Here is a 27,805-nt window from a genome sequence, read left to right as displayed (position 1 = left end):
CATTTATTTCAGCAAAAATTATTTAAAACAGATGCCTGAATTCTGACAAATACTATTATTCTGATAAACATTATTTCAAAGATTTAATCCTCACTATTTGTGTTTGAGGTAATAAGTTTTATAGATAAGTTCCAGGCCTCACATGATCTCAAAAATATGATAGGGAATGAGAAGTTCCAGGTCTATCTAGTACCTTCTCCCTTCCCCTCCCCTCTCCTCCCCTCTCCTCTCAGTGATTAAACCCAGGGGCATTTTACCTCTTATTTTGAGACATGGTCTTTCATGGTTAACACCGCTGGCCTTGAACTTAGAAACTTTCTGCCTCAACCTCAAGCTTCTGGGATTATAGGCCTAAACTACTCAGGCTAATTTAATAATTTTCATAACATGTTTTTGCAAGGACTACAAGCTTATTCTAGGTTTCTTTTCTTTCTCCACACCCCCACCCCTTCTCTCCCCTACCCTTCTTCTCTTTTAACTTTTGGTATCTTAGCTATTCCAGCAGTGGTGTATCTTTTGGTGAGTTTACAGGCAGCTTCCAAACAGTACCTTTTATGGATCAAAAAACCCACAGGAAATTATATAAATATTGCCCTTAAAGAAAGTTCTTGGTTGAACACAAACTGTATTTGTGTGGGGAGGGAGATGTTGGGGATTGAACATGGTGATACTCTACCACTGAGCTACATTCCCCAGCCCTTTTTATTTTGAGAAAGGATCTCTAAATTGCTCAGTCTGGCCTTGATCTTATATCATCCTGCCTCAGCCTCTAGAGTAGCTGGGATTATAGGTGTACACCACCATGCCTGGCTTAATGACTTCATTTTGATGAATGCAATCTTTAGGTCTTTGTTCTCATCTTACAGTTATTTCTAGAATGTTTGCCTCATGAACTTAAGTTTTACCAGCAGATTGTTTTAATGTGCTTGTAATTGTCTTTTCGTGAGTATTTAAAGAAATTCTGTTTTTCTTGACTTCAAATGAAACTCCAACCTTTTCCTTGGAGCCTAAATGTCTTCTTCTTTTTAAAGGTGGATTTCATTGACTGGGTAGACAACATGTGGCCAAGGCATTTGAAGGAAAGTCAGACTGAATCAACAAATGCCATTCTGGAGATGCAGTACCCTAAAGTGCAGAAGTAAGTGACTGACTTACTGTATTTTCCTCAATGTGCTATGAGGGACCAAAGTGATAGCAACTAACTAGTTGCTCTCTTTTGAGCTTTGCTATACTAAATAATTTTAAAAAGTGAATTATTTAAGGGGAGACTGTATTCCAAAAGAGAGTGTGTGTGTATGTATGCATGCACCCATGCATGCACACCACAACACATGATCCCATGGTTAAAGGAAAACTATCCTTCTGGCAGTATGATGACTTGAAATTGCATTTCTCCCACCTACTAGGGATCGATTAGGTGAAAGGTAAGGGAAGATAGTGGCATTTTGATGGGTGAATTTTCTTTTTTCATCAGTGCACTAATGATGGTGCTTTTCTTTGGGTCAGGTACTGTCTAATGAGTGTTCGAGGCTGCTATACTGACTTCCATGTGGACTTTGGTGGTACCTCTGTTTGGTATCATATCCACCAAGGGGGAAAGGTACGGTCATGGTTGTGATGGGAATTGAAATCTGAAGCTGATTATATGACTTCGCTTTGGGTTTTTTTTTTTTTTTTTTTTTTTAAGTTGTAGATGGACAGAATGCCTTTATTTTGCTTGTTTATTTTTATGTGGTGCTGAGGATCAAACTCAGTGCCTCTGTCATTCTAGGCAAGCACTCTGCCATTGGGCTACAGTCCCAGCCCTGCTTCAATTCTTGCATGCTTAATATACTGTAGAAATGAATCTCTTAGGAATCACCCCTGTTTGCATCTGGAGAGAACTGTAGAGTAAGCTGACCTTTGTGGCTAGTATTCAGTAGGAGTTTTAGTATTTATCTAGTCCACTGTCATTGCACCAGTATTAGCATGGTACTTAGGGATTCTCAATAGTCCTGTTTCTAGATACCCAAAACAGAGTCTTCAAAATGAAGCCAAGAAGATGATTTTAGGACAGCAACGTAATTTCTGTTCTTGAAAGTGTAATAATGTAGTGGAAGCAAATACAAATTTTGGATAGATTCACAATAAAATCAGCAAATTGGGGTCCACATCAATTTTCACTGTGTGAAGGCATTTGTCTGAAATGTGGCCAAAGGAAGCTTTGTGTCCTGAGGATGTAAATAGATTTTGAGGAGTGCCTTAAAAAAAAAAAAAAAAAAAAAAAAAACTTATTTATTTTTTATGTGATGCTGAGAATCAAATCCAGTGCCTCATGTGCTTGGCAAGCACTCTGCCACTGAGCCACAATCCCAGCCCCTATTATCTTTATTCTTAAAGAATTATACTCCAGTTTGTTGGAGTGTTTTTAATGTTATATGGTAATAGAAATGTAGAATTAATATCATAGAAGCCAAGTGTGATACTACTGCATGCTTGAATCCTGATCCCAGTAACTCAAGAGAGGCTAAAGCAGGAGGATCACAAGTTTGAGGCTACTCTGGGCAATTTAGTGAGACCCTGTTTCAAAATAAAAAATAAAGGAGACAAGCTAGATACAGTAGCACATGCCTATAATCCCAATATTTTGGCAGGCTGAGACAGGAAGATTGGAAGTTCAAAGCCAGCCTCAGCAAAAGTGAGGCACTAAGCAACTCGGTGAGACCGTGTCTCTAAATAAAATATAAAATAGGGCTGGGGATGTGGGTCAGTGGTTGAGTGCCCCTGAGTTCAATCTCCAGTACCAAAAAAAAAAAAAAAGAGAGAGAGAGAGAGAACAAAAGAAAAAAAGGGACAGAGGACTGAGGCTATAGATCAGTAGTAGATTTCCCTGGATTAAGTCCCCAGTGCCACAAGATAGATGATGGATTATAAGAATGAATATCAGTGTTAGCTTATTTTCCCCTACTAGAAATTAATGTATTTATAGCAAAAGTACAAATGAAATTAAATATGAGGTCTATTCTAGAACAACTATCCCTAAACCCAAAAATCTTTTTTTTTTTTTTAACTTTAGATTCATGTATCTTAGGTGTTGTCCTGGTCATCTTTGTTACTTCCTTGGAACAAAGCAACCCTGGCCTATCTCTTGAAGTTATTGTACCCAAATAACTGTGCTACTTAGGACTCTAGAGGCCAGATAGCCAGGGATTTTTGAAAGTTTACCTAGGTAAAGAGCTGAATGTCTTGTTTTCTCTGTTGAGTCCTGGATGGGTTCTGCATTCTACAATCAGATCCCAGGAAAGGCCTGATGCTGAATGACAAGAAAGATCTACTTAGGCCCTGCGAGTTTCTCGAATAGGCAAGTTTTACAGGCTGGGAGAAAATTCTTGCCTACCTTCTTCTACCTTGTAGTTTTAACTTTGAACCTATTCAGCAGTTGAGTGAAACGACTGGGTCATGTCAATGGCTGTTAACAGACTGGAGTCTTTTAACTCACAGGTCTTCTGGCTCATCCCCCCTACAGCCCACAACCTGGAGCTGTACGAGAACTGGCTGCTGTCAGGGAAACAGGGAGACATCTTTCTGGGTGACCGGGTGTCAGATTGCCAGCGCATTGAGCTCAAGCAGGGCTATACCTTCGTCATTCCCTCAGGTAAGCAGAGTAAGGGAAAGGGGATTGTTTAGTCACTTTCTTTATTTAAAACTGATGGGCTAAGGGTTATACCAGGGTGGGCAGCAACAGTGGTATCTTTCCTGTCATTAAGGGTAGATACTGAAAGAAAAAAAAAATAACACACATGCATCATTTTGTATGTGTGTTACTAGATATTGAACCCAGAGTCAGTCTGCAACTGAGTTGCATCTTCAGTTCATCCCACGAGCCCCCTTTTTTTTCCTGACACAAAGTCTTGCTAAGTTAAATTACCCACCCTGGTCTTGAAGTTTTGATCCTCTTGAGTCCCTGGAATTATTGGTGTGCACCTGCTGTGCCTAGCCGAGAATATATATGTGTATGTGTGTGTGTGTGTGTATTATATATATATTTTTTGGGGGGGGGGTGTACTGAGGATTGAACTCGGGCACTCGATCACTGAGCCATACCCCCAACCCTATTTTGTATTTTATTTAGAGACAGGGTCTCACCATTGTTGAGGCTGGCTTTGAACTCACAATCCTCCTATCTTGGCCTCCCAGGCCACGTGGATTATAGACGTGTGTATAAAAGTCCAGTGATTTAACACTAGAGGGATATATCAGAATTGCCAGTGGAGACTTTTCAAAAGATTACATGTATGGGGCCCCACATTAGCTTCAGTCATTCAGAATCTCTACAGAGAAAACAACATCTGCAGGTAATGTGCCACCCTTGATGAAAAACTACCTAAACTTCTAGAAATAGCTGTGAAAGCAAAAGTGCTTTGAATCAGCAATATTTTTTTTATCAAGACACTATCTCCAGAGTAAATGCTAAGTACAGATTTTAGCTGGGTGCAATGGCACATGCTTGAAATCCCAGCTACTTGGGAGCCCAGGATAGGTGGGTGTCAAGTTTAAGATCAGCCTGAGAAATGTAGCAAAATTCTCTTTCAAAATGAAAAATATATGGCTGGGGCTATGGATCAGCGGTAGCGCACTTGCCTAGCATGTGTGAGGCACTGGGTTTGATTCTCAGCACCCCATATAAATAGATAGATAGGTAGATAAATGGATAAATGTCCATCAATAACTTAAAAAATGAAAAATATAAAGAGGGATGTAGCTCAGTGGTAGGGTACTCCTGAGTTCAGTTAGTTCAATTCCCCAGTACAGGAAAAAAAAAAACAAACAAAAAACAGATTTTGGAGTCATAGATTTCTTTGAAAATGTTGACTATATATTTACCTGCTTTATACACTTGGTCGGTATTGTAAGGAATAAATGAAAATATAGTGAACTGTCTGCTGCAGAGCTAATTGACATTTGGAGTTCCAGTAGCAGCATTTATTAAGTTTTTTTTAGCTGAAGATGTAGCTCAGAGTTAGAACACTTTGCCTGGCATGGGCAAGGCCCTGGGTTTGATCCCCAGCAACACACAAACAACACACACATTTCTTACACTGGACATGGTGGTGTGTGCCTGTGATTTCAGCTACTTGGGAGATGGAGGTGGAAGGATTGCTTAAATGCACAAGTTTAAGATCAGCTTGGTGAGCATAACAAACTCCTGCCTAAAAAAAAAAAAAAGTTTAAATGGATTTTCTCATCAATGTTCACCAGCAACCATATGAAGTATAATTTATCCTGTTTTTACAGAGGAAATTGAGCTTTGAGAAATGAAGTAACTTGACTAACCATTAAATACCAGAATCAGAGAAAAAGACTTTGTGATCTAGGAGCTTTATACTGTTACTCTGAGAAAGCCATACTGCAATGTGTGCTTTCAGCTCCTGCCTCCATTCACTTTCCTTCCAGGCTGGATTCATGCTGTGTATACTCCTACAGATACATTAGTGTTTGGAGGCAATTTTTTGCATAGCTTCAACATCCCCATGCAGTTAAAGATATACAACATTGAAGATCGGACTCGGGTAAGTAATTTTATGTAAGTAATTTTATGTAACAGTTCACTGTGAAGAGGTTTACCCCACTTAAGACAGATGGTTACAACAGAATAATGGATATTTTGTCAAAACTTGATATTTTCTTTGGGTTAAAATACAATGTTGACATTTTGGATGCACAGAAATTTTAGCAGAATTGATATACTTGGTTTTGTGGACTTCAGTTCTTTGAAGTTCTTAATATCTTGGGTTTTTATAGGACCAGAGATGGGTATCTGGTACTTTCTTAGGTCATGCTTTTCATTTTTATACTCACATTATAATTTGGTGTAATGGGTTTTATCAATTCAAGTTCATTTATCTTTATTCTCATTATAACACTCATACCGTCTTATTTTAGTATATGAAATGTATGTATACAGTCTTTTTTCATCTGGAGTTCCTTGAAAAAAATTAAGCCTTGTAGAAAATAATTTGGAGTCTTATTTTCTCAGTTTTCCATAGAATGGTACTGAGCTGACTGGTACCATTCTACATGCAAAAGAAAGAGTTAATCATTAGACACCATGAATACCTAAAGCAAGAGTTGGCAAACTTTATTAAGACCCAGATAGTAAATGTTTGCTTTGTGGACCATAACATCTGTTGCATCTGCTTTCTTTACTCTGCCTTATATTATGAAACACTTATGCATATTTCAAATAAAATGAAGTTGTCTCTGTGACACTTGCCTATAATTCCAACTACTTGGGAGACTGAGGCAGGAAATTTGAGGCTAGCATGGGCAGCTTAGTAAGACCTGCCTCAAAAAATATATTTTTAGGGCTGGAGATGTGGCTCAGCGGTAGCGCGCTCGCCTGGCATGCGTGCAGCCCGGGTTCGATCCTCAGCACCACATACCAACAAAGATGTTGTGTCCGCCAAGAACTAAAAAATAAATATTAAAAAACAAAATTCTCTCTCTCTCTCTCTCTCTGTCTCTCCTCTCTCACTCTCTCTTTAAAAAAAAAAAAAAAAAAAGAGATCACCAAAAAAAAATATATATATTTTTATATATATATATATCTCCCCTCCTCTCTACCACGGAACTATATGCCCAGCGCCCCCCCCCCCCCCAGGATTGAACTCAGGGATGCCTAACCACTGAGTCACATCCCCCCCCCCCCATTCCTTGTTTTGTATTTTAGGTAGAGACAGAGTCTCACTGAGTTGCTTAGCATTTCTCTTAGTTCCTGAGACTGGCTTTGAACTTGCGATCCTCTTGCCTCAGCCTCCGGATCTTCTGGGATTACAGGCATGCACCCCTGTGCCCAGCCCAGCCCCTTTTATAAAAAATTTCAAGAGTCTTGCTAAATTGGCCTCAATCTTTTGATTCTCCTGCTTCCAACCTGAGTACCTAGGACTATAGGCACTTGCCACCATGCCCAGCCTAAAAAGAAAATAAAGGATACATTACCCTATTTTCTTCCTCCTTTACCCCACTTTTCTCTTCTTTTCCTCTCCCTACCTTCCTTCTCTGTATCACTCTGTCTTTCTTTTTTTCCATACTTGGGATTGAACTGAAGTCCTTGCCCTTGAAGCAAGCTCTCTTATCACTGACCTACATCCCAGCCCTTTTAAATTTTTATTTAGAGAGATAAGATCTCACTGAGCTGCCCAGGCTGGCTTCTAACTTGCAGTATTCCTGTCTCAGTATCTTGAGTAGCTGTGATTATAATCATACCAGGTATGTGCCTATAATCATACCTAACTGCTCTTCTTTTTTGATAATGGAGATTGAATCCAGAAGTGCTCAACCACTGAGCCAGCTGTTTGTTTGTTTCTCTCTCTCTCTCTCTCTCTCTCTCTCTCTCTCTCTCTCTCTCTCTCTCTCTCTCTCTCGCTCTCTCTCTCTCCCTCTCTCCCCCCCCCCTCCCCCTCCCTCCCTCCCCCCCAGGGCCTTGTGCAAGTGAGGCAAGCATTCTACCAAGGTATTTCCCCAGCCCCCTTTTTTCCTTTTTTGAAGACAGAGTCTCAATAAGTTTTTTAAGGGCTATCTAAGTTGCCCAAATTGGTCTCGAACTTGTGAACGTCCTGCCTCAGCCTCCCAAGCAAGTCCCTGGAATTACAGGCATGCACCACCATGCCTGGTGGCTGCTGTGCTTTTAAAAAATTATCCGTATTACTCAGCTCTCAACAGATTTCTAGAGAGCTTTAGAGTTTGTAGTTATCTCAGATTCTCACATCCCTTCCAGAAAACTGTTGATACATTTTGAAGGCTAGTGGAAAATCATGGTATGTTATATTTAATTTTGGGAGACCAAATATCTATTATTTATCACCTCACACATTTTTACTCTCCCCTTTATCTTTTTTGGTATCAGGGATTGAACCCAGAGTTGCTTAACCACTAAGCCACACATCCCCAATCTTTTTTTTTTTAAGAGACAGGGTCTTACTGAATTGCTGAGGACCTCACTAAGTTGCTGAAGCTGGCTTTGAACTTGTAGTCCTCCTGCCTTAGCCGCCCTAACCACTAGGGTTACAGGCATGTGCCACTGCATCTGGCTAACTTAACTTTTAAGTAAGGGAGGAAAAGTCTCTTTTAGTTAGTTATTAAAGCTGTAACCAGATTCAGGGTCTGGCTATTCTGCATTGGAAAGTTAATTTGTGTTGACTCTGTAAAATATATGTCTCTCCTGCCTTGTGATAAAAAGATAATCTTCTCATTCCACACTAGTTCCCCATAACCTGGTAGGTTTTTGAAAAGGAACTTCCATCTAGTTCTCTTTGATTCAGGAAGACTATCTGACAGTGGACACTTGAGAAGGAGCAAGTGAAGTGATCACTCTAAGACAGGAGAATATGGGAATATCCTCAGGAGTTACAGGTTCAAAATTACATTTGGCTTTTGAGACATGGCCTCTCAAATAAATAAACAAATAAACAAACAAAGGCAAAATATGTTTAGGATAGTTTGCATCAGTTTCACCAATTAACCCATGCTGATTTGCCTTTTCCTTGATGGTGGCAAATCTAAGGGGCATTTCCTTTAGTTATTATTCAACTGGAATAATTTTTCAAATCCTTTGGGGAGACTAGGAAGAAAACTCATGGTACTTTTGAGAGAGAATAGAAAGAAAACTAAAAACAATGGTGATCAGGCCACGTGAAATATTGATCTGATTTATGTACATACCATTTTGGCAAAGTATAGGACAGGCAAGCTGAAAGTTGATAGTGGGAAAAGTAGTGTTGTCCCCTAAGCTCCATACTTTGGGAATGAGTCTCAAGTTATATGTATATGTAATGACCTACTATGAACATGATTTTATCTCATGTCCTATTTTTCCATTAGATTCTTTGTTCCTTGGCCTTTTGATTCAGAATAAAACTAGAGTAAAGCAAGAGTGCCTGGCATGCCTTTTATCTAATACTGTAACAATTTTCACAAGTATGTTGTGTCTTACTCTTAACATTTTATCCTCTGTCCCCAGACCTAATTAATTAATTAATTTTGCAATGCTGGGGCTTGTACCCAGGGCCTTATATGTGCTAGGTAAACACTCTGCCTCTGAGCTACATCCCCAGCTCTCAGAATTTCTTTTTGACATTCTCCTGCTCATTTCTTTTTGATACTCTCCTGCTCAAGCAAGACAGCCTCTTGGTGGTCCTGAATGGTCTTCCCAAATACCTTTTGTCTACCATGATTGTGTCCCAAGGCTAACGTTTTCCAAGTTGATGGATTGACTTGAGTTTTTGTTTGAAATGCCAACTCAGGTTTGGAGGTTGACTGGCAAGAATTTTTCCTTGGTTAATTATGGTAGTCATTCAGATCGTCTTACTTTTTTTCCTTGAAAATTGTCTTTGCCTAGCTTTTCTCATTATTTTGTCCCTGTGTAGGTTCCAAATAAGTTCCGCTATCCATTCTATTATGAGATGTGTTGGTACGTGTTAGAGCGCTATGTGTACTGTATAACCAACCGCTCCCACCTAACTAAGGAATTTCAGAAAGAATCCCTCAGCATGGGTGAGTATTCTGCCTTTGCAAACTTTCAAGATACCTTTAACCCAGGAATATTCAGTAGGCTATTGCTTAATTACATATGTATGTTTAGGTTTTTTACTTAGCCACTTGGAATTACCAAATTCATCCCTTGGAATTGAACACTAGATACCCATCTAAATATGAATTACTTGGCAAAGAGAAATACTCTGGGTCTGATCTTTGAGTTGCTAGTATGTAGCTCTTCAAGAAGGACGATTGTTTGTCTAATATGTCTTATTGTATACAAAATGGTCTTTGGCACAGTATTTTATTAAAACACCTCTTCTAGGCAGTCTACTAAGCAGTTTACATGCAATAAATTCTTATTACCTGTGAACTAGGTATAATCCCCATTTTACAAATGGGAACATTAGGTTCAAGAAAATTAACAGACTTGTCCATGATCTTACAGTTAATAAGTGAATAAGTGGCAAAGTTGCAGTTTGAATCAGGTAGTTAAACTCTAAAATTTTAGACTATTCCATTTCCTAAATTGGAGAGGAACCAAAACTGTAATATGCTGTGATCACATGTTTCTCTGAAATCTCCAAATCCAAAGAAAATATTTTTTTGCTTTAGCATTTTCTTTTTACCCTGTTACATTTGAAAATTTAAAATGCTCGCTCAAAATGTGAAAGAAGGATAAGAGAGTTGTATATACAACAGAATTCAATCTTATTTTAAAATAGTTCTAATCATAGTTACACATATATACATAGAAAAAGATGGAAAGAAAATACATTTCATTATTTGGTTATTATCCTAGGGTAAAGGGATAAAGCATCATCTAAGTTATTTGTATTAAATGTGTATTTTTATAATAATTTTTAAAAGACCAAGGATATTATCACTGTGTTTTTAATTATCAGAGTCTTCATTTTCACAAAATGACTACTTTTCAAAAAGATGACTACATAGTTTTGTTATCGGTGTTGCTAGGATTTCAACTCCCCTAAGCTTTATTTTATGACCAAAACTTTGTTCAAAAATACTTAAATGTATGTGCTTCCTACTTTCTACTTTTATAGAAGATAATGAAATCATGATCCCAAATTTAAGCTTGAATCTGAAACCAATTTACAGCTACTTTAGTAGGTAACTTATTTCTAGTACACAAAGACTGGGCCTCTCCCAGCCTCCCCCGCCAAGTTCTGCTGATTAAACGCCCATACTAGACAAGCACTGAGCTGCATTCCTGCCTTTTTAAAATTTTATTTTGAGGCAGGGTCTCACTAAACTGGAAATCCTGCTGACTGCTACTTCAGTTGCCTTACTAGAGCAGAATTCTATTTCTAACCTGTAATCATGATTTTTTTTTTTAAAGAGAGAGAGAATTTTTTTTAGTTATCGGCGGACACAACATCTTTGTTTGTATGTGGTGCTGAGGATCCAACCCGGGCCGCACGCATGCCAGGCAGGCGCACTACTGCTTGAGCTACATCCCCAGCCCCTGTAATCATGATTTTTGACAGTAGACTAATTGATTGAATAAGGAGAGGGGACCACCACCATCCCCGCATGCTATCTATCTATCTATCTATCTATCTATCTATCTATCTATTTACGGCAGGGATCGAATCCAGGGGCTCTTAACCACTGATCCACATCCCTAGCCCTTTTTATTTTTAACATTTTATTTGTTTATTTTTTATGTGGTGCTGAGGATCAAACCCAGTGCCTCACTTGTGCTAGGCAAGTATGCTACCACTAAGCCACAACCCCGGACCCCTTTTTATTTTTTTATTTTGAGACAGAGTCTTGCTAAGTTGCTAAGGCCGACTTTGAATTTGTGATCTTCCTGCCTCAGCCTCCCAAGGATTACAGCTGCTAGGATTACAGGTGTGCTCCACCGCACCTGCTGTGAGACCATTTTTAAATGACAGTATTTTCGTGGGCTGGGGTTGTAGCTCAATAGTAGAGTGCTTGCCTAGGACATGTGAGGCACTGGGTTCAATCTTCACCATCACAAACAAATAAATAAATAAAGGTATTGTGTTCATCTGTAGTTTAAAAATTTTTTAAATGATGGTTTTATTATTTATAACCTATGTCACCTATTTCTCTTGTTGATCACATGACCAAGTGACATGTTCTTACTGCATTTTTGTCTTTGTATTGGTAGACTTGGAATTAAATGGGTTGGAGTCTGGAAATGGGGAAGAAGAAGGAGTCGACCGAGAACCCCGACGCTTGAGCAATAGGCGTTCTGTCCTCACTAGCCCTGTAGCCAATGGTGTCAACCTGGATTTTGACGGACTGGGCAAAACTTGCCGAAGTCTTCCAAGTCTGAAGAAAACTTTGTCTGGGGATTCATCCTCTGACTCTAGTCGGGGCTCCCACAATGGTCAAGTGTGGGATGCCCAGTGTAGTCCCCGAAAGGACAGGCAAGTGCATTTGACCCATTTTGAGCTTGAAGGCCTTCGCTGCCTTGTAGATAAGTTGGAGTCTCTGCCACTGCACAAGAAGTGTGTCCCCACAGGGATAGAAGATGAAGATGCTCTCATTGCTGATGTAAAGGTAAGCAATTGTTGACTGGGCTAAGACAACCACTTTCTGGATTTGGAAGGAGAAAGTGTAGGGATTTAGGATAATCCCTGGTTTCATTCACAGAGAAGTTAATACATGCTTATGTTTGTTAATTCTGCTCAGTGCTTAAGTTCCTAGAGTGAAGTGAGACCCCATTGCTCAGTGATAAAAGCAACCCTAGGTTCAATCCCCAGTACCAAACAAGAGGAGGAAAGAAAGACGGTTACAAGTAACTGTGGAGGTTTAACAAGGACTTAAATTTAATCCTAGGGCTGGGGTTGTGGCTCAATGGTAGAGTGCTCACCTAGTATGTGTGAGGCCCTGGGTTCGATCCTCAGCACCAAATAAATAAATAAATAAAGGTATTGTGTCCATCTACAACAACAACAACAAAAATTTTTTTAATTTAATCCTAAAAACATAGTTAAGGATGACCCTCTAAATAAAGGTGAGCCTGAGAAAGTGTTTTACAGTAAAAAATTTTACTTTAAACCTAAGTTATGCTCAGATATAGAGACATATTGCAAGACAAAAGAGAGACCAATAGCATTCTCATCCTAAATGAGAGAAAACAAATTGTTCTTTGTTGGCATATATTGAGTAGGTTTAGTATCTTTAGTTTCAAATTCATCTATTATTAAAATTTAAATACCTACCTCATAGGTGATAACAAAACAAAACGTCATTTTAAACATTCATTATGTTACTTTATCAAGTTTCTTCACCATATATATATATATATAATATAATATATATAAATTTTTTAAAAATTTGTTTCTATACACACACACACACACACACAAACAGAATTAAACCCAGGGGCATTTTACATGCTGAGCTACACCCCCAGTCCTTTTTTTATATACAGTGCTGAGAATTTAACCCACTGTCTCATACATGGTAGGTAAGCGCTTTTCCACTGAACCCCAGTCCCACCCCCAATTTTTTTTTTTTTTTTTTTTGGTGTGTGTGTGGTATTAGGGTCCAATCCTTTTTATTATTTAATTTGAGAAAGGGTCTTGCAAAGTTGCTGAGGCTGGCCTCAAACTTGTTAACCTCTTACCTTAGCCTGCTTAGTTGCTGGGATTACAGGCATGCATTACTGTACCTGGCTTTTAAAAAAAAAAAAATGTCAGTATTTAGAACTTTTGTGCAGGGCATGGATATGTGTATCAGGAAGCTAGTCCACAGTTGGTAATATTATTATTTTAGAAAACTACCACAGGTATGGGAATCTGGCTTAATGCTAGAATGCTTCCCTATCATATGTGAAGCCCTGGGTTTGATCCTTGGCAAGCACCAAAAATTAAGAACATAATAGGAATAAATTAAGGAATAATTTTTATAATTTTTGTCACCCCAATAAATATCTCATAGTAGATCTTTTTTTTTTTTTTTTTTTTTTTTTAAATAACAGGGATTGAACTCAGGGGCACTCGACCACTGAGTCACATCCCCAGCCCTATTTTGTATTTTATTTAGAAACAGGGTCTCACTGAGTTGCTTAGTGCCTCACAGTTGCTGAGGCTGGCTTTGAACTCAAAATTCTCCTATCTCAGCCTCCCAAGCAGCTGGGATTACAGGCATGTGCCACCGCACCCAGCTATCATAGTAAGTCTTTTCCATCATTGATTCCTGGTTCAGTTTTTCCTTGACTACCATATACCCAGCTTCTACCACCCCAGGAAAGAATTCCCAAGACTGCAGTCGGACTTCCTCTTTCCCCTGCCCCCTTTTTCTTTTCAGAGTTGACATTTTAATTATATCTTATATTGTTCATGTATCAGCTAACAGATTAAAAAGAATACGGAATTATCTAAAAAGGGATGGTAACCTGATGAGATTGGTCCTCTTCAATAGTAATAGAAGCTGGGAAGTTAGTATTAGAGTCTGATTTCATAAGTCATGCTCTAAAAGAGGCAAGTGCATGGCTTATATATGAGGAAGGAAATGACCAAGTTTCTGGTTAGTATGGTCCCATTTCTGGAATGACTAATATGCACCAAAAGTTTTGCTATATTTTCCCAAACTAACAACTTAAATCCCAAACTTAGACTCTTGAGTGAGCAAAGGACATTGAGGTTTTTCTTTTGCACTGTGGTGAAACTTATATAATCATAAGAGCTTAAGTGAAGCAAACTTACTTCTTTTATACAGAGTCTTTTTTATATAGCTATTCTATCATGAATGCATATGGGAAATAATAAATTTGACTTCTGAGACTTGTTAACTTGTATAATTACCTTTAGGAACCTATAAAGAAAGATCTGTAAAATTATATCTAATAACATCCTTTTGGCTTGGGTGTCTATTATTTTTGATTTATAAAATAGAAGAATATCTTCATTCCTAAGGATTATCTATAGATAGATTGACTCCATAGAATCCAGTTGTAGAAAGCAATGTTGTACTCCACCAATCAATTGTATAAAGTCAAGTTTCCTGGTAGAAATACCATTGGAGTAGTTTCAAGTAGCTAATAAGATTTGTGGAGATGATGGTATACCAGGGGAAAATGTAGAAAGATTTGAGTCAAATATTAAGCAGAATGATAGGAGGAGGCAGCAGCAAGGGGAAAGAGTTAAGAGGAGACATCTAGAAAGGACTCCTGGCATTATGAAAAGCCCATGGGGAGAGGTTTTTTTGTTTTGTTTTGTTTTAAATCAGGATCACAGGGAAACATGACTGCCAATACTGGCTAAGATACCGAGACAGAGGTCAGAACATGAGGGATTAGTGGCTTGAGGGATAACTGCATAGATTGACAGTGTTCGAATTCTTCCCTCAGTGGCTTGTCCATACCTCCTTATTTGCCCCAAACAAGAGAAGTAAAAATGCAGCCAACCCCATACAGCCAGGCACAGTGGCACTCACTTGTAGGGAAACTTAGGAGAATTACTTGAGCTAAGGGTTTGAGGCCAGCCTGGGCAAAAATCAGGACCCCATTTCTTAAAAAAAAAAAAAAAAGAAAGAAAGAAAGTGCTTGAATTCTTCAAATCTAAGTATCACTCAAAAGAAAAAAGAAAGGATGGATTGGGTAGGTATGGAATCACTGCACAGCTGGGGATTCTGCAGTGCCATAGAACTTAGTGTTCATAGATCTAATGGCTTCGCTATAGTTGGGGGGGGGGGGCACAGAAGTTTGCTGTTTCTGTAGAGAGAGGATTGTTTTCTGTTAAAATCTACCTGGTTCTCAGAACTAACTAATAGAAGGAATGAGAAGAAAAGTAATGAGATGATATACACATAATTACATATCCCTGGAAAAAAAGTTCATTTTAATGCTGATAAAAAGGCTTTGAAGGTTCTAAAATGTTAATTTCTACAGTGTTAAAGAATAATAGAATTATAGAATTAGAAGGAAATTAAATGAAAAATAGGACATTGAAGGGTGTTGATTTATTGGTAAAGTAAACCAGCATGGGTATGGTTCTTTTTGGGAAGAATGTGAGTAACCTTGATAACTAAAAAAGTTTACATTTTTAGTAGACTTCACTGTTTTATCTGTGCCCATTTTGATGATAAAGGTGTTCATAGTATGTACACATCTACAAAAATAAAGTTTTTGATAAGTCTGACAGTCATACTTCATGATTGCACATTCTAGGCAAGTGCTCTACTACTGAACTATAATCCCAGTCCTTGTTATTTTGGAACAGATCACAGAGTTGCCTAAAACCTGTCATCCTCCTGTCTCAGCTCTCTGGTAGCTGGGATTGTAAGTGTATGCCACTACACCCAGCCATATTTTCTGACTCTTGGGCAGATTACTTGTTTTATTTTTTTCAGTGCTTCGGATTGAATCCAGAGCCTCCTGCATGCTAAGCAAACATTCTACAACTCATCTACATCCCCAGCCATGCTACTAGATTTATAAAAGCTTATTTTCTCCTTTGTAAAGTTATCTCAGAGGATTGCTGTTTACATTCATCATAAGTTATAGCTCAATACTAGACAATGTGCTAATCAGCATGTAGAAGACCCTAGATTAAGCCCCAGCACCAAACACATATTAATACACCCACACCCCAACCTAATCTCAAAACAAAAATAATATTAGTAAAGCAGTAGCATTATTGTACCCAAAAAATTAGGTGTTATAAATCAGTGAAATGTATTTATTCTACTACTGTGAGGAAATCCTGCCTCCTCTGTGCCAGGAGCCAGATTGAACTTTGAGGAAACTATATAGACATGTACTTGTCCCAAACTTAAGGGCCTTAAGTGGAACAGGATTTAAGTAGGCTAAGAAATAAGTGTAGTCTGGGTTTGTAGGTCCTATGCATGACGCAGGGCACCAAGCAAACACTCTCTTATCAAAGAGTCTACCATTTTATTTTGTAACTATGGTCTAAAAATTTACACTAGGCCCCATCCCAAAAATATGATAGGACTGAAGCAGAGTTAGGGATAGATGGGTGCTATGGTACAAGCCAGCAATCCCAGCAACTCTAGAGGCTGTAGCAGGTTTGAAAGTTCAAGGCCATCCTGGGCAACTTAATGAGATCTTCTGCCACTTAGACCCTATTTCAAAATTTAAAAAAGGCTAAGAATGTAGCTCAGTGATAAAGCAACCCTAGGTTCAATCCCCAGTACCAAACAAAAGGAGGAAAGAAAGAAAGGGTTACAAGTAACTGCAGAGGTAATAATCAGGAATTTTCTTCATCTGACACTTGGGGAAATGATTCTGACACTAATAAGAGAAGAACTGATAGAAGACCTAGTTTAATCAGCTCTTATCCAATAAGCCAATTTTTAAAATAACCAACCTGTACAAATAAAACTTTTTGTCATTTTTACTGATGTGATATTTTTAATAATTCATACATTCTTTCTGAACTGAAAGCTTAAAAAACTAAATCATAAGGCACTTAAGGTTAAGTAAAATATATATATTCTTCAAAATATTTTCATTGTATTCCTGTATTCTATAATGTCTTGTTCTTACTAATTCTTATGTTGGTTGCGTGTTTTTTATTATAAATTAATAGTATGTGGGGGGATTAGTCCTTGTTTCATTTGTAATTTGGAAAATTATTTGGTGTGTTTTCTGGTGCCCTGTTTTTTGTCCTTCCCTAGTGGCCTCTAGAATTTGCACTTGCTACAACTTGTATTTTATTGTTTGGGAGTAATGTGTTGCTCTTAAAAATTTGTAGTTTATCATCCTTCTAGGTGAGATAGCACTGAAGGCTAAAATAAGCATTTTCCAAGAAGACCTCCCAATAACCAGCTTACTGTTAAGAAAAGTTTTTAAAACAAAATAAGCTGATGCACTGGGTCTTTAAATCTTAAAATGAAGCGCAAGGGAGAGATTTAGGATTAGGATGACCATAGAAGCATTTCCAAGAAAAAATCAAGAACCCTAAAGTCCCTCCTTCCCTTGGTAAACTACTGTAAAAATTAGCAAATGCAAGCCCTTAAGGTATGGTATGCCTGTGTTCTCACTTACTGGGGATGCTAGAGGCTCCAGGCTCAAGGCAGAAGGATGATTTGAGGCCAACCTAGGTGACAGTGAGACTGCACTCTGAGTAGTTAAATGCCCCTTCCTCACTTCAGCCTATTTAAGGACACTAAGTCTATTCCAACTACTTTGTAAATGCATAAGAATGTATCAGTGATGAAAGCTGGATGTTTATGTCAAAATAGCATCTAATTTCAAAAAAAAAAAAAAACCTTTTTTAAGTTACAGTTTGAGGGTCTGAAAATTTCATAAATTTGGATCCACACTGTTGCTGTTAGTCTTCTGTTCCTGCTTAGCTTCTCATCCCATGCTGATGTAGGGGCACTGTATATCTCTGAAAACCCAACCTGTGTAGGCACCTTCCCTCGTACCTGTGGCCCAAAGACTAAGTGTTTGTGTTCAGTGTGAGTTTCATGAGGGATGGTGCTGTGCGCCGAGGTATGGGTAACATGTAAGTTCAGTGGCTGTCAGAAAGTGGCAGAGGTGTCTGACAGGACACAGGACTGCCTGCTTCATCTAGGGAGTATCAAGAATGAGGCAAGCAAAACAGATTTGAATGGAAGTGGAAATCCAAGAGTAGTATCCTAGGGCTGGGGAACATTCTCATGGGTTGAAGAGACTGGTTGGAGTTGGGGAGAATGCCTGGTCCCTGGCCTCCTGTGCTTGTTTAGATGCAGGATGGTAAAGTGCTTTGACCTTGGGTTTGACTTGGTCATGATGGAACTGTTAGACATTTCTAGAATGCTCTGTTGTAGATGTAATTGATGGGAAACAGCCGTATTTTATTGACTGTCTCAGTATTGGCTGAAATGTGCTATTTTTTAAGGTTTTTCTGGAAACACATATGCCGGTTCTGGATGGTGGGTTGAGAGCCGCGGGAGCAAGGGCAGGTAAAGCCTGCGGAGAGAAGGAAACTTGGGAGGAGCGTAGCCCGCTGCCTAGTTCCTCCTCAGGTCAGACTTTAGGTTCTCCCAGGTGTTTGCCAGAAGAGGGAGAGAAATATGTGTGTGCAGTCAGCCAAAGAGATCTGGCCGGAACAATAAGAATTGACCCTGAGAGGAGAGCTCTGCGGTGAGACAAGGACAAATGCAGGCCTGGGTGCCTAAGCCTGTAGGTAGGGCAGAATGGCTTAAAGCCTTTCCTTACGCCAGCGCCAGCGGCTTCCAAAGTCTGCCACCGGGAGCCCTGGGGTTCTCCTGGTGCGGCGGAGAGGGAGGGGAATGGGGCGGGGCGCCGTGCCTCCCCGGTGGCGCCTCCTCCAATGGCTAGAGGAGAGCGGCCGTGGACACACCCCCTCCCTGCGCTGCAGCAGAACGCTGGGCCCTCTGCCTGGCTGGCTCACTCGAGCTCGGCTCCCCCTCCTGCCATCTTCCGTTGCAAAGCATTTCTGGGAGCTGCATGTGGGTGACGCAGCAGCATTGTTCGCAGGCACAGGAAGCCGCGGCTGAGCTGAAGGGCTGAGAAGGAGCTCAGAGCGCTGTCTGCTGCTGCCTCTGGAGAGCCTGAAGGTTTAGAGCTGGACTGTTCTGCCTTATGTGCTTTGAGAGATTCCAGAATTTTCAAGTAAATTGAGATTTTCCTAGAGGCAGAAAAACCTAACTCCTTCCGCACGACTTCCAACACAGAAAACAAAACAAAGACGCTGGGGAAACTTCACCCAAGAGCCTCGGCAGCTCCAGAGCGACGGGAAACGCAAGGTCAGGCGGTCGATTGTCAAGCCCTTTATGGTCTGGGGTGTGTGTAACTGTAGGGACTTTGTCTCAGCCGAAAGGTAGAAAAACTGCCTGCCAGGGAAGTCCAGGACAATGCTTATGATACTTGAGCCGTCATTGCACTTGCTTGCTCACTGGTGGGATGTGCTTTGGAACTGGGTCGCTTGGCTTTGGGGAATCCTTTCCCCCTTCTGCCCAGACGCCCTCGGTTCTTTCCCTTCCTGTGATCTGTGGGGTGTGGGCCTGTTTGAATGTTCTCCCGAATGCCTGGAGCCTAGATAGGCGGCAGCCTTTCTGCACTCCACCCCCGCTCCCCCATCTCAAACCCCCTCTGGTGAGGGGTGGTGGCTTCTTTATATGGTTTCTTGTAGGGCCTCAGCTGGAGTCAGCCTTTTTTGATGAAAGCAGGGCGTGCTTGGTTGAATGGCCCCAGAGAAATAAAGCTTGGAAGGAAATCTGCATTTCCCTCCACACCCACACGCACCCCAGTAACTGAGCCATGGACGTGTGAACAGCTGCCCTCCCCCAAACGCCAACACAGTTTCTCACCTCCCCTTCCCTGTGCCACCCATAAAAGTCTTGCAGGTAGAATTAGAATGCTTTAGGTGAACAGTTAAGTTCCTTTTCTACTCTCTTAAACAATCAGATCTTTCTCTGCAGTCTGTTTTGCTGAAAGTGGAAAGTCCCTGTTTGTGGACAGCTCAGTTCTCTCAGCAGAGGAAATGGGCAGAGTCCTACTCCTCAGCAGTGCGGAGTGGGGGAGGGGAGCGTATACTCCCTAGCGCACATTTTGAAGGGACCTGAATTTTTCACCCTAGGGAGATTAGTGACCCAGACCAGCTCCTTGTTCCACGTGGCACCACACCCCGCCTCTTCACCCCCACGCAGTATGGTGCTAACAGGAGGCTCCAGAATAGGATGCCATAGCAACTTGAAGTAAATAAAACGCCTGCAAACGAGATCAGTTTGGGGGAAGGTGCAAGGCATCTGGAGACTTGGCAAAAAGCAATCTTGATAGAAGAGCTTCACCACATCTTACAGGGTCTTTGGAAGCCCAACTCTGGGATTTGAAACATGTTTTTTGTTAAGGATGAAAATAATTAAAAGTCCTGATTATGAAAAGTGGTTATTAAAAATAGCCCAGGCATGCAAATCTGTCTAGGTCAAAGTTTAGCTTTTTCTGAAACAAGTTACTCTCTCTACACACCTAAGGCAAGTATAACTTGCCTTTCAGATTTGCATTCTTTTGTTGTGGCATTGCTTTAGGGTTTAATGAGGTCAGAAGAAAAGATTTCATTCTGCTGGAAGATCTGAGCTTCTGAAATTTGTCTAAAACATAAAAGGTTTATCTCAAAATAACAGTCAACCAATGTTTTTCACTTAAGTGGCAGTTTTTTACTGTAGCATTATTACTAAGTCTTTCAGACTTGATTGGTTAAAGTCATGAGAACTATTGCCCCTGAGATTACTACCCCATTAATAGAAATAAAGGCAATTGCTTTCTGTGAGTGTACATGCATACATGTGTGTGCGTTTGTGCACACACAAACCAAATAGAGATTTCTGTAATCAGCCTTATGAGATCAGATCAGAGTCTTGTGTTGAATCAGGATGTTAACATTAACTCTGCTGTTCGGCCTAGTAGTTCAGTATTAGCCCAGTCATTTTGATGCATACGTCTTTACATGCGTCTGCAAAAGGAAGGCAAAACCTAACTACCTGATAATATTCACTAGCCAGTGTAGAGAAGTAAAGGGACAATATAAACTTTTACTGTCACAACTACATGACAAGTAACATTTGTCACCACAATAGCTCGTTGCTTCATTGTTAAGTGTTAGTATGCATGTATAAGTAAAGGGTTGGGGGCTGGGTTGTGCTTCAGTGGTAGAGTACTTACCTGGTATGTATGAGGCCCTGGGTTCCATCCCCAGCATCTCAAAAAAAAAAAAAAAGAAAAAGAAAAAAAAGAAGAGGTAAGGATTTGGGAGCAAAGGTAAGTTTGAAGTCTTGATAAAATTGCTGTAGTCCATATTTTCTCTTTCATCTTTGATTCATTTATTTTGCAGCAAGTCCCTGTATGAAGGGCGATTGCAGACAGTTGCCAACCTTCTCTTCCTTTTGGAACTTGAAGAGACTAAGTCTTAAGTGTGGATATTGTTGGGAAAGGTTGAACTCCGTGTTCAACTGCCCTGATTTTATTTTTATTTTTTCCCCTTCTTCTATCCTATCCTACTCTCAGATTTTGCTGGAGGAGCTTGCCAATAGTGATCCCAAGTTAGCCCTCACTGGAGTCCCTATAGTACAGTGGCCAAAAAGGGATAAGGTAAGAAACCCTTCTGCTTGATCTTCAGACTGCTCAAGCCTTTTGCTAGCTGATGATTGTCATTCCAGGAAGAAATGAACAACTAGAGGCAGGCAACTTTTAGTGCATTAATACAAACTTGACAGAAAATTACTTGGACCTGACCAAACTCTTAGGGTCAGTGTAATTGGCTATCTTTGGAGGTAAATCTCTTAACAGAACCATCAAATCAGGAGGCTTCCCTCTAGATTCAAATGCCAAGCTCTGTATTTTTTTGTTCAAAGTGGATCACCTTCTATCCTTCTGGCCCAGAGACTCAGTTATCTTCATAGGCAGGATTTAAAACTAGTTAAAAGAGAATTAACACCAGCTAACAAATTGTCAGTTATGAATTTTCATGCCTCTTTAGTTAAGGTCCTATAATTTTTTTGCCATATTTTCCTCTGTCAAGGTTATATGTTAAATAAATGATAATATTCTAATCCTGGCCATGAGTTTCACCCCTCTTTTGTGTTTCCTAGATGAAATTTGGAAAGCCATCACATTACAGTGGTGTTTAGGCAGAATATAAAGTTGTGGGGTATAACAATGTTTTAAAGAACCACCTCCCCCATTCTTAGTCCCACCTGGCCACATAGGACTGCCAAAACAGTTCAATAATTTCTGGTTATTGAGTATTTGTGTCAGGAAAGAGTTTAAGACATGGTGGGGAATTAAAGACTATATGGTTCTTGTTCTTTGAAAGGTCACTAACAAGATAAATGAAAGTGCTGAAAATTATAAACATATACCAGAGAGATTTCTTCCACATTTCAGTGTTATTGGGAGTGTTTGCTGTGTACCAGATCCTGTGCTGGGATTCAAAGTGATAAATGTTAAGACCAGTTTCACCCTCAAGTAGTTTGCCATCCCATTTAGGAGCATATTCTAAGTAGTCAGTATAAGGAAATACTGGAGGTCCCCTGGGGTAACTTCAGTACATGGCACTTACCCAGAAAGCTTCAGGGAGTGGCAGATCTTAACAGCTCCGCAAAATGAAAGGGATGTGGCTAAAATAGTAGGCTGAAAGACTAAGTCGGGATTGGCAAATTTTTATGTGAAGGTTTAGATGTTAAATATTTTAGGTTAGGTACTCCATATAGCCAGCCATAGCGTCTCAGTTCTGCCCTCATAGCATGAAGCCTGCCATAGATGATAGATAAACAAAGGAACACAGCTGTGTTCCAATAAAATTTATTTCTAAAAACAGGCAGCAGACAGATTTACTCACAAGCCAGAATTTGCTAGTCCTGGACTAGATACACTGCTATGTAATCTTCTACCCTCTTCAGTCTTAAAGCAACCTGATATGATTGACCTCACCACATTCTCTTTCCAGCTTAAATTCCCCACCAGGCCAAAGGTGCGGGTTCCTACCATCCCCATCACAAAGCCTCACACTATGAAGCCAGCACCACGGTTAACACCTGTGAGGCCAGCAGCAGCCTCACCCATTGTGTCTGGAGCCAGGCGGAGAAGAGTGCGCTGTCGCAAATGCAAAGCCTGTGTGCAAGGAGAATGTGGTGTTTGCCACTACTGCAGGGACATGAAGAAGTTTGGAGGTCCTGGACGAATGAAGCAGTCCTGTGTCCTCCGACAGTGCTTGGCAGTAAGTAATATGCAGGGTAAAGACTTCAGGGGAATGGGTATCAGTGCCAGAGGGATTAGAATACACCTCATATAGTTAGGGATTACAGAACTGAGAGAAGGAGATAGCTACATTCTCTTTGGCTTTCTTCATTTTGTCCATCTCTACCTGGGTTCAGAAGAAAAATCTGTGGCTCTAAAAATAATCTAATCTTTTGGCCTTGCTTGATTTTCAGAGACTAGCCTTTGAAGGGTGATCACTGGTTTCTGTTTCCTCCATAAATGAACTAGAAAGGACCTGTGAGGCTAAGGATGAACCAACTGAAAGTGAATTAGGCCCCATTTGTCTCTGATTCCCAGCAGTTCAGTCCCCCATCTTCTTCCTCTGTTATTGTTTTCTATCAGAACCGTCTTTCCTATCTTCCTGTGTCACTAGACAGTTACAGGAACCAATCTCTCATCTTCAGTTAAAGGGAAACTGAAATGATAAGGATCTAAGTCTACTCTCTTTGTTTCTGTATTTGTTCTCTTATAGCCCAGACTGCCTCACTCAGTCACATGTTCCCTTTGTGGAGAGGTGGATCAGAATGAGGAGACACAGGACTTTGAGAAAAAACTCATGGAATGCTGTATCTGTAATGAGATTGTTCATCCTGGATGCCTGCAGGTAAGGAGAGGCTTAAGGTCCCCTAAAGTATCAGCTGATAGAGCAACAGGAGGTAGGACACCTGTCACAAGAGACTGCCACTACCTGTACTGTGGGCCCTTAACCCATGGTCACATGAGTGGTCTGACATCGGCCCTTAATTCAGGTCTACTGTGGATCAGGCTCTGTTTTAGATCCCAAGGATAGAAGAGTAAGTGTCTCTCTGAATATATGTTCCCAAGGAACAGTGGGGGTGACACTGTCAGCTAGCATTGAAGGAGTATTCTCTGCAGCAGGCTTGGGACATGTCTGAGCTGTTACAAAGTAATAAGGAAGTGCAGACCACAACTTCAGAGATAAAGTCAGCTGGTCTAGCATAGGTCCTGTATTCATAAGATCTCCCCAGATGATCCTATTGTGCAGCCACGGCAGAGAATCACTGTTTTACATACATTTTCTTTGTTGCAGTAGGGATTACAGGAATGTCCTACCATGCCCCATTTACATACATTCTGTGTTTTGTTGTTGTTGTTGTTGTTGTTTTAGTTCTACATGGACACGTCTTTATTTTTGTTTATTTATTTATTTTTATGTAGTGCTGAGGATCGAACCCAGTGCCTCACATGTGTGAGGCAAGTGCTCTGCCACTGAGCCATAACACCAGCCCTAAATTCTGTTTTTATTGTTGTTTGTTTTTATGTGGTGCTGAGGATCGAACCCAGGGCCTCGCAATGCTAGATGAGCACTCTACCACTGAGCCACAATCCCAGCCCCCTACATTAAGTTCTTTTTTTTTTTTTTGAAAGAGAGTGAGAGAGGAGAGAAAGAGAGAATTTTTTTTCAATATTTATTTTTTAGTTCTCGGCGGACACAACATCTTTGTTGGTATGTGGTGCTGAGGATCGAACCCGGGCCGCACGCTTGCCAGGCGAGCGCGCTACCGCTTGAGCCACATCCCCAGCCCTACATTAAGTTCTTAATGTTTAAAACAAGTCTATAAAGTTGAATCTCTTATTTCTCATGGATGAGTGGGCATGGTGGTACGTACCTATAGTCCCAGCTATTTAGGAGACTGAAGAAAGATTACTTGAGTCCACAAATTTGAGATTAGCCTGGGGCAGTGTAGCAAGAACTTATCTCAAAAAAAAAATAATAATGGCTGAGGTTGTGGCTCAGTGGTAGAGCACTTGCCTAGCATGTGTGAGGCACTGGGTTCGATTCTCAGCACCACATGTAAATTAATTTTTTAAAAATTGAAAATATATATATATATAAAAAGTGTATGTGGTAGAGCACTTGCCCTAGTGTGGGTGAGGCCTAACACAATTAATTAATTAAAATAATAAATACACGGTGCTGGTACTTTCCCAGAAAGTGTCTACTATATTATGATTACCACTTCAACAGTGATTATAAGACATTGATAGTTTGAGAAGCCCAGTTTCAGAAAGATGAAAGTGTGAAAAATATGGATCTTACAATTGATAAAATAGAGAATTACCTTCACTGTGATGACAGTGGTTAATACAAAGCATTCAGTAAATGCCAGGCACTTTTCTAAACATGTTGCATAATATACAATTGATTTAATCCTTAACCACAACCCTGGTAAGGTACATATTGTTGTGTCCGAAACAGTTGTGTTTTTGCATTGTTATCCATATTTCCATTTTACAGTTGAAAACACTGGGTCACAGAGACTTAACTTGATCATTAGTCTCTAAACCCAAGTAGTTGTAACCATGACCAACTGCCAAGTTCAGGTCTGGTGCTATTGATAATCTGTGTCAGGAGAAGAGATCCCAAAATTATCCTGATCTTTGGAAGTCTCTTAATGAAGTTCAATTTTGGTCAAGTAACCAAGAGTGGTGGTGGCCAGTTTCCCAGTGGCTGGGAGTGGGTATCCATGCCATTTGGAGCTGAGCAGCTGTTTTTTCTCCCCTGCGAACCAGCTTGTTTAGAAATGGGTAACTCCCCTAGCTTCTTCCAACCTATATTACACTATGTGATGATGAAGGCAGAAGAGATTGACATTAACACCCCTATCTGTCTATAGATGGATGGAGAGGGATTGCTTAATGAGGAATTGCCAAATTGCTGGGAATGTCCGAAGTGTTACCAGGAGGACAGCTCGGAGAAGGCCCAGGTAATGGAACTTAATGGCTTCATTTATGACTGCAAAAGAAGCATCCAGTGTGGGGATGTTAGGTTTGCCTCTGCAACAGCATTCACAGGGTGTCTCTGACCTAGGAAGCGATTTTTGTTTGTTTTTTTCTTTTTTTACTTATTTGATTTTTTTTTTTAAGATAACATCTTTTTTTTTTTTTTTTTTTTTTTGAGAGAGAGAGAGAATTTTAATATTTATTTTTTAGTTTTCGGCGGACACAACATCTTTGTTTGTATGTGGTGCTGAGGATCGAACCCGGGCCGCACGCATGCCAGGCGAGCACGCTACCGCTTGAGCCACATCCCCAGCCCCTACTTATTTGATTTTTCATTGTTAAAGTTTTTAGGTTTTTTCTATTGTTAGTTTAGTTTTGTTTTGTTTTAATTAAATATTGTTCCACTTGAAATTCACAAATTCCTGAGGTCTTTCATACTCTGGGGCGGTAGAAATTAGGAAGCTTAGCAGGGCTAGTGGGAATTTAGGTGTGCAGGTTCTCTCCTGAGGAATGCAACTAGAGGGGAGGCAGTGGCCTAAGACCAACCGTAAATACTAGAGCCATGTGCTTGAGTTTCCAGTTAAGCAGGTTCACATTTTTATCATCTTCATCTCTGTGGCCTGACAGAAATGCCTGCCCACCCCACCCCCCACCGTACCCAAATCTGTCATTCAAAGACAGCCCCTCCCCTAAAGGATATTGGGACCAGCTCCATGACCTTGTCCCAGGGCAGCTGAGGTTGCTGGCCTAATGGTTGCCAGTAATTTCAGTGTCCAAAAGGACTCTGGTTACTGAGGCTGGCAAAACAGGACCTAATGGGACACACAGAAGAGGCAGCTAGGCTATTCTGTTGTCCATTCTCCAGGAGCCTGAACAAGAGTGTAGAAGAAGCATAAGGGAGTTCCTTATCTTCTTAGTATTTCTTCCACTGGGGCTTTGAGGTAATTGAAATTTCAGTCTAAATATCTTTGAGAGCAACTTAACTAGTGCTTAATTCATTCCAAGTTCTTGAACTCTAGTAGCTTTTATATTCGTCATCAGTGGTGGTGTTGAGGGTTGGCATCTCTGCTATAGAAGATGGGTTGGTGGATGCTGTTTCAGTTATGTTATAATACATTGCAAAACCAGCATCTAGAAGTCAGTCATTACCTCCCAACTGTGTGAACAAAGAATTTAAGAAGGAAAAGGAGCAGAGGTCAGGACTGTTGCTCAGGAACGTAAAATGTCTCCTTAAGGAAAATCTGAATTATTAATAGGATTCCTAGTGGCACGTAGTGACTGGGCTTTGTCACAGCATATCCAAGTTGGTTTCTAGGAAGGGGCTAGCATCTTTAGAGCACAGGTGTCACCTAATGAGGTGTGGGTGGGTCTGTGGGGTAACTCACTGTGGTCCTGAGCCATTCCCTCTGCAGTTAATGGTTTCTCACCAAGGTTCTCATTCTGTTTTCTCTCTCACATGGTGAATGGAGTAGAAGCAGTAGCTGGGAGGGTTGTGCTAAATGCCAGCGAGCTCAGAGTCTAAAAGTTGGTGATATATGCCCCTCTCAGCCCCTGCTTCCTCATCCAAGAGACAGACTGTTTCTTTCCAACCACTAACGTGAGACACATTACATGGGTGAAAACTAAATTAGAGGCAAGATTTTAAATGGTCAGATTATGAAGATGTAGAGTTATAACCTGTTTAAATAGTATTTTTACCCAGAGAATTATAATTCAAAATCCAGAGTTGAATAAGGTGGGATATACATTCAAGCAGTCCAGATTTGGATCTCACTCCTCTGTACTTGGACACAGGCCATTTTTTGACCCACTTACAGA

The 27,805-nt window shown here is 40.3% G+C and overlaps 1 protein-coding gene across 4 annotated transcripts in view; it reads left to right on the top strand.

Moving 5' to 3' along the window:
* The window catches only part of Kdm2a (lysine demethylase 2A), a 109,249-nt gene that overhangs the window by 74,972 nt on the left and 6,472 nt on the right, over positions 1-27,805 (top strand). For all 4 annotated transcript variants that reach the window (XM_026396687.2, XM_026396686.2, XM_077797931.1 and 1 more), the window contains 10 exons: positions 1,032-1,138; positions 1,507-1,600; positions 3,481-3,634; positions 5,434-5,549; positions 9,405-9,531; positions 11,672-12,066; positions 21,491-21,574; positions 22,932-23,201; positions 23,715-23,846; positions 25,882-25,971. In XM_026396687.2, coding sequence (XP_026252472.1) covers positions 1,032-1,138; positions 1,507-1,600; positions 3,481-3,634; positions 5,434-5,549; positions 9,405-9,531; positions 11,672-12,066; positions 21,491-21,574; positions 22,932-23,201; positions 23,715-23,846; positions 25,882-25,971 — 1,569 coding nt within the window. The remainder of the gene's footprint in view (positions 1-1,031; positions 1,139-1,506; positions 1,601-3,480; positions 3,635-5,433; positions 5,550-9,404; positions 9,532-11,671; positions 12,067-21,490; positions 21,575-22,931; positions 23,202-23,714; positions 23,847-25,881; positions 25,972-27,805) is intronic.

The sequence above is a fragment of the Urocitellus parryii genome, chromosome 4 (assembly GCF_045843805.1).
Source record: "Urocitellus parryii isolate mUroPar1 chromosome 4, mUroPar1.hap1, whole genome shotgun sequence".
Taxonomy (NCBI): Eukaryota; Metazoa; Chordata; class Mammalia; order Rodentia; family Sciuridae; genus Urocitellus; species Urocitellus parryii.
Note: the sequence above shows the minus strand (reverse complement) of the source record. Positions and strands in the feature narration are given on the sequence as shown.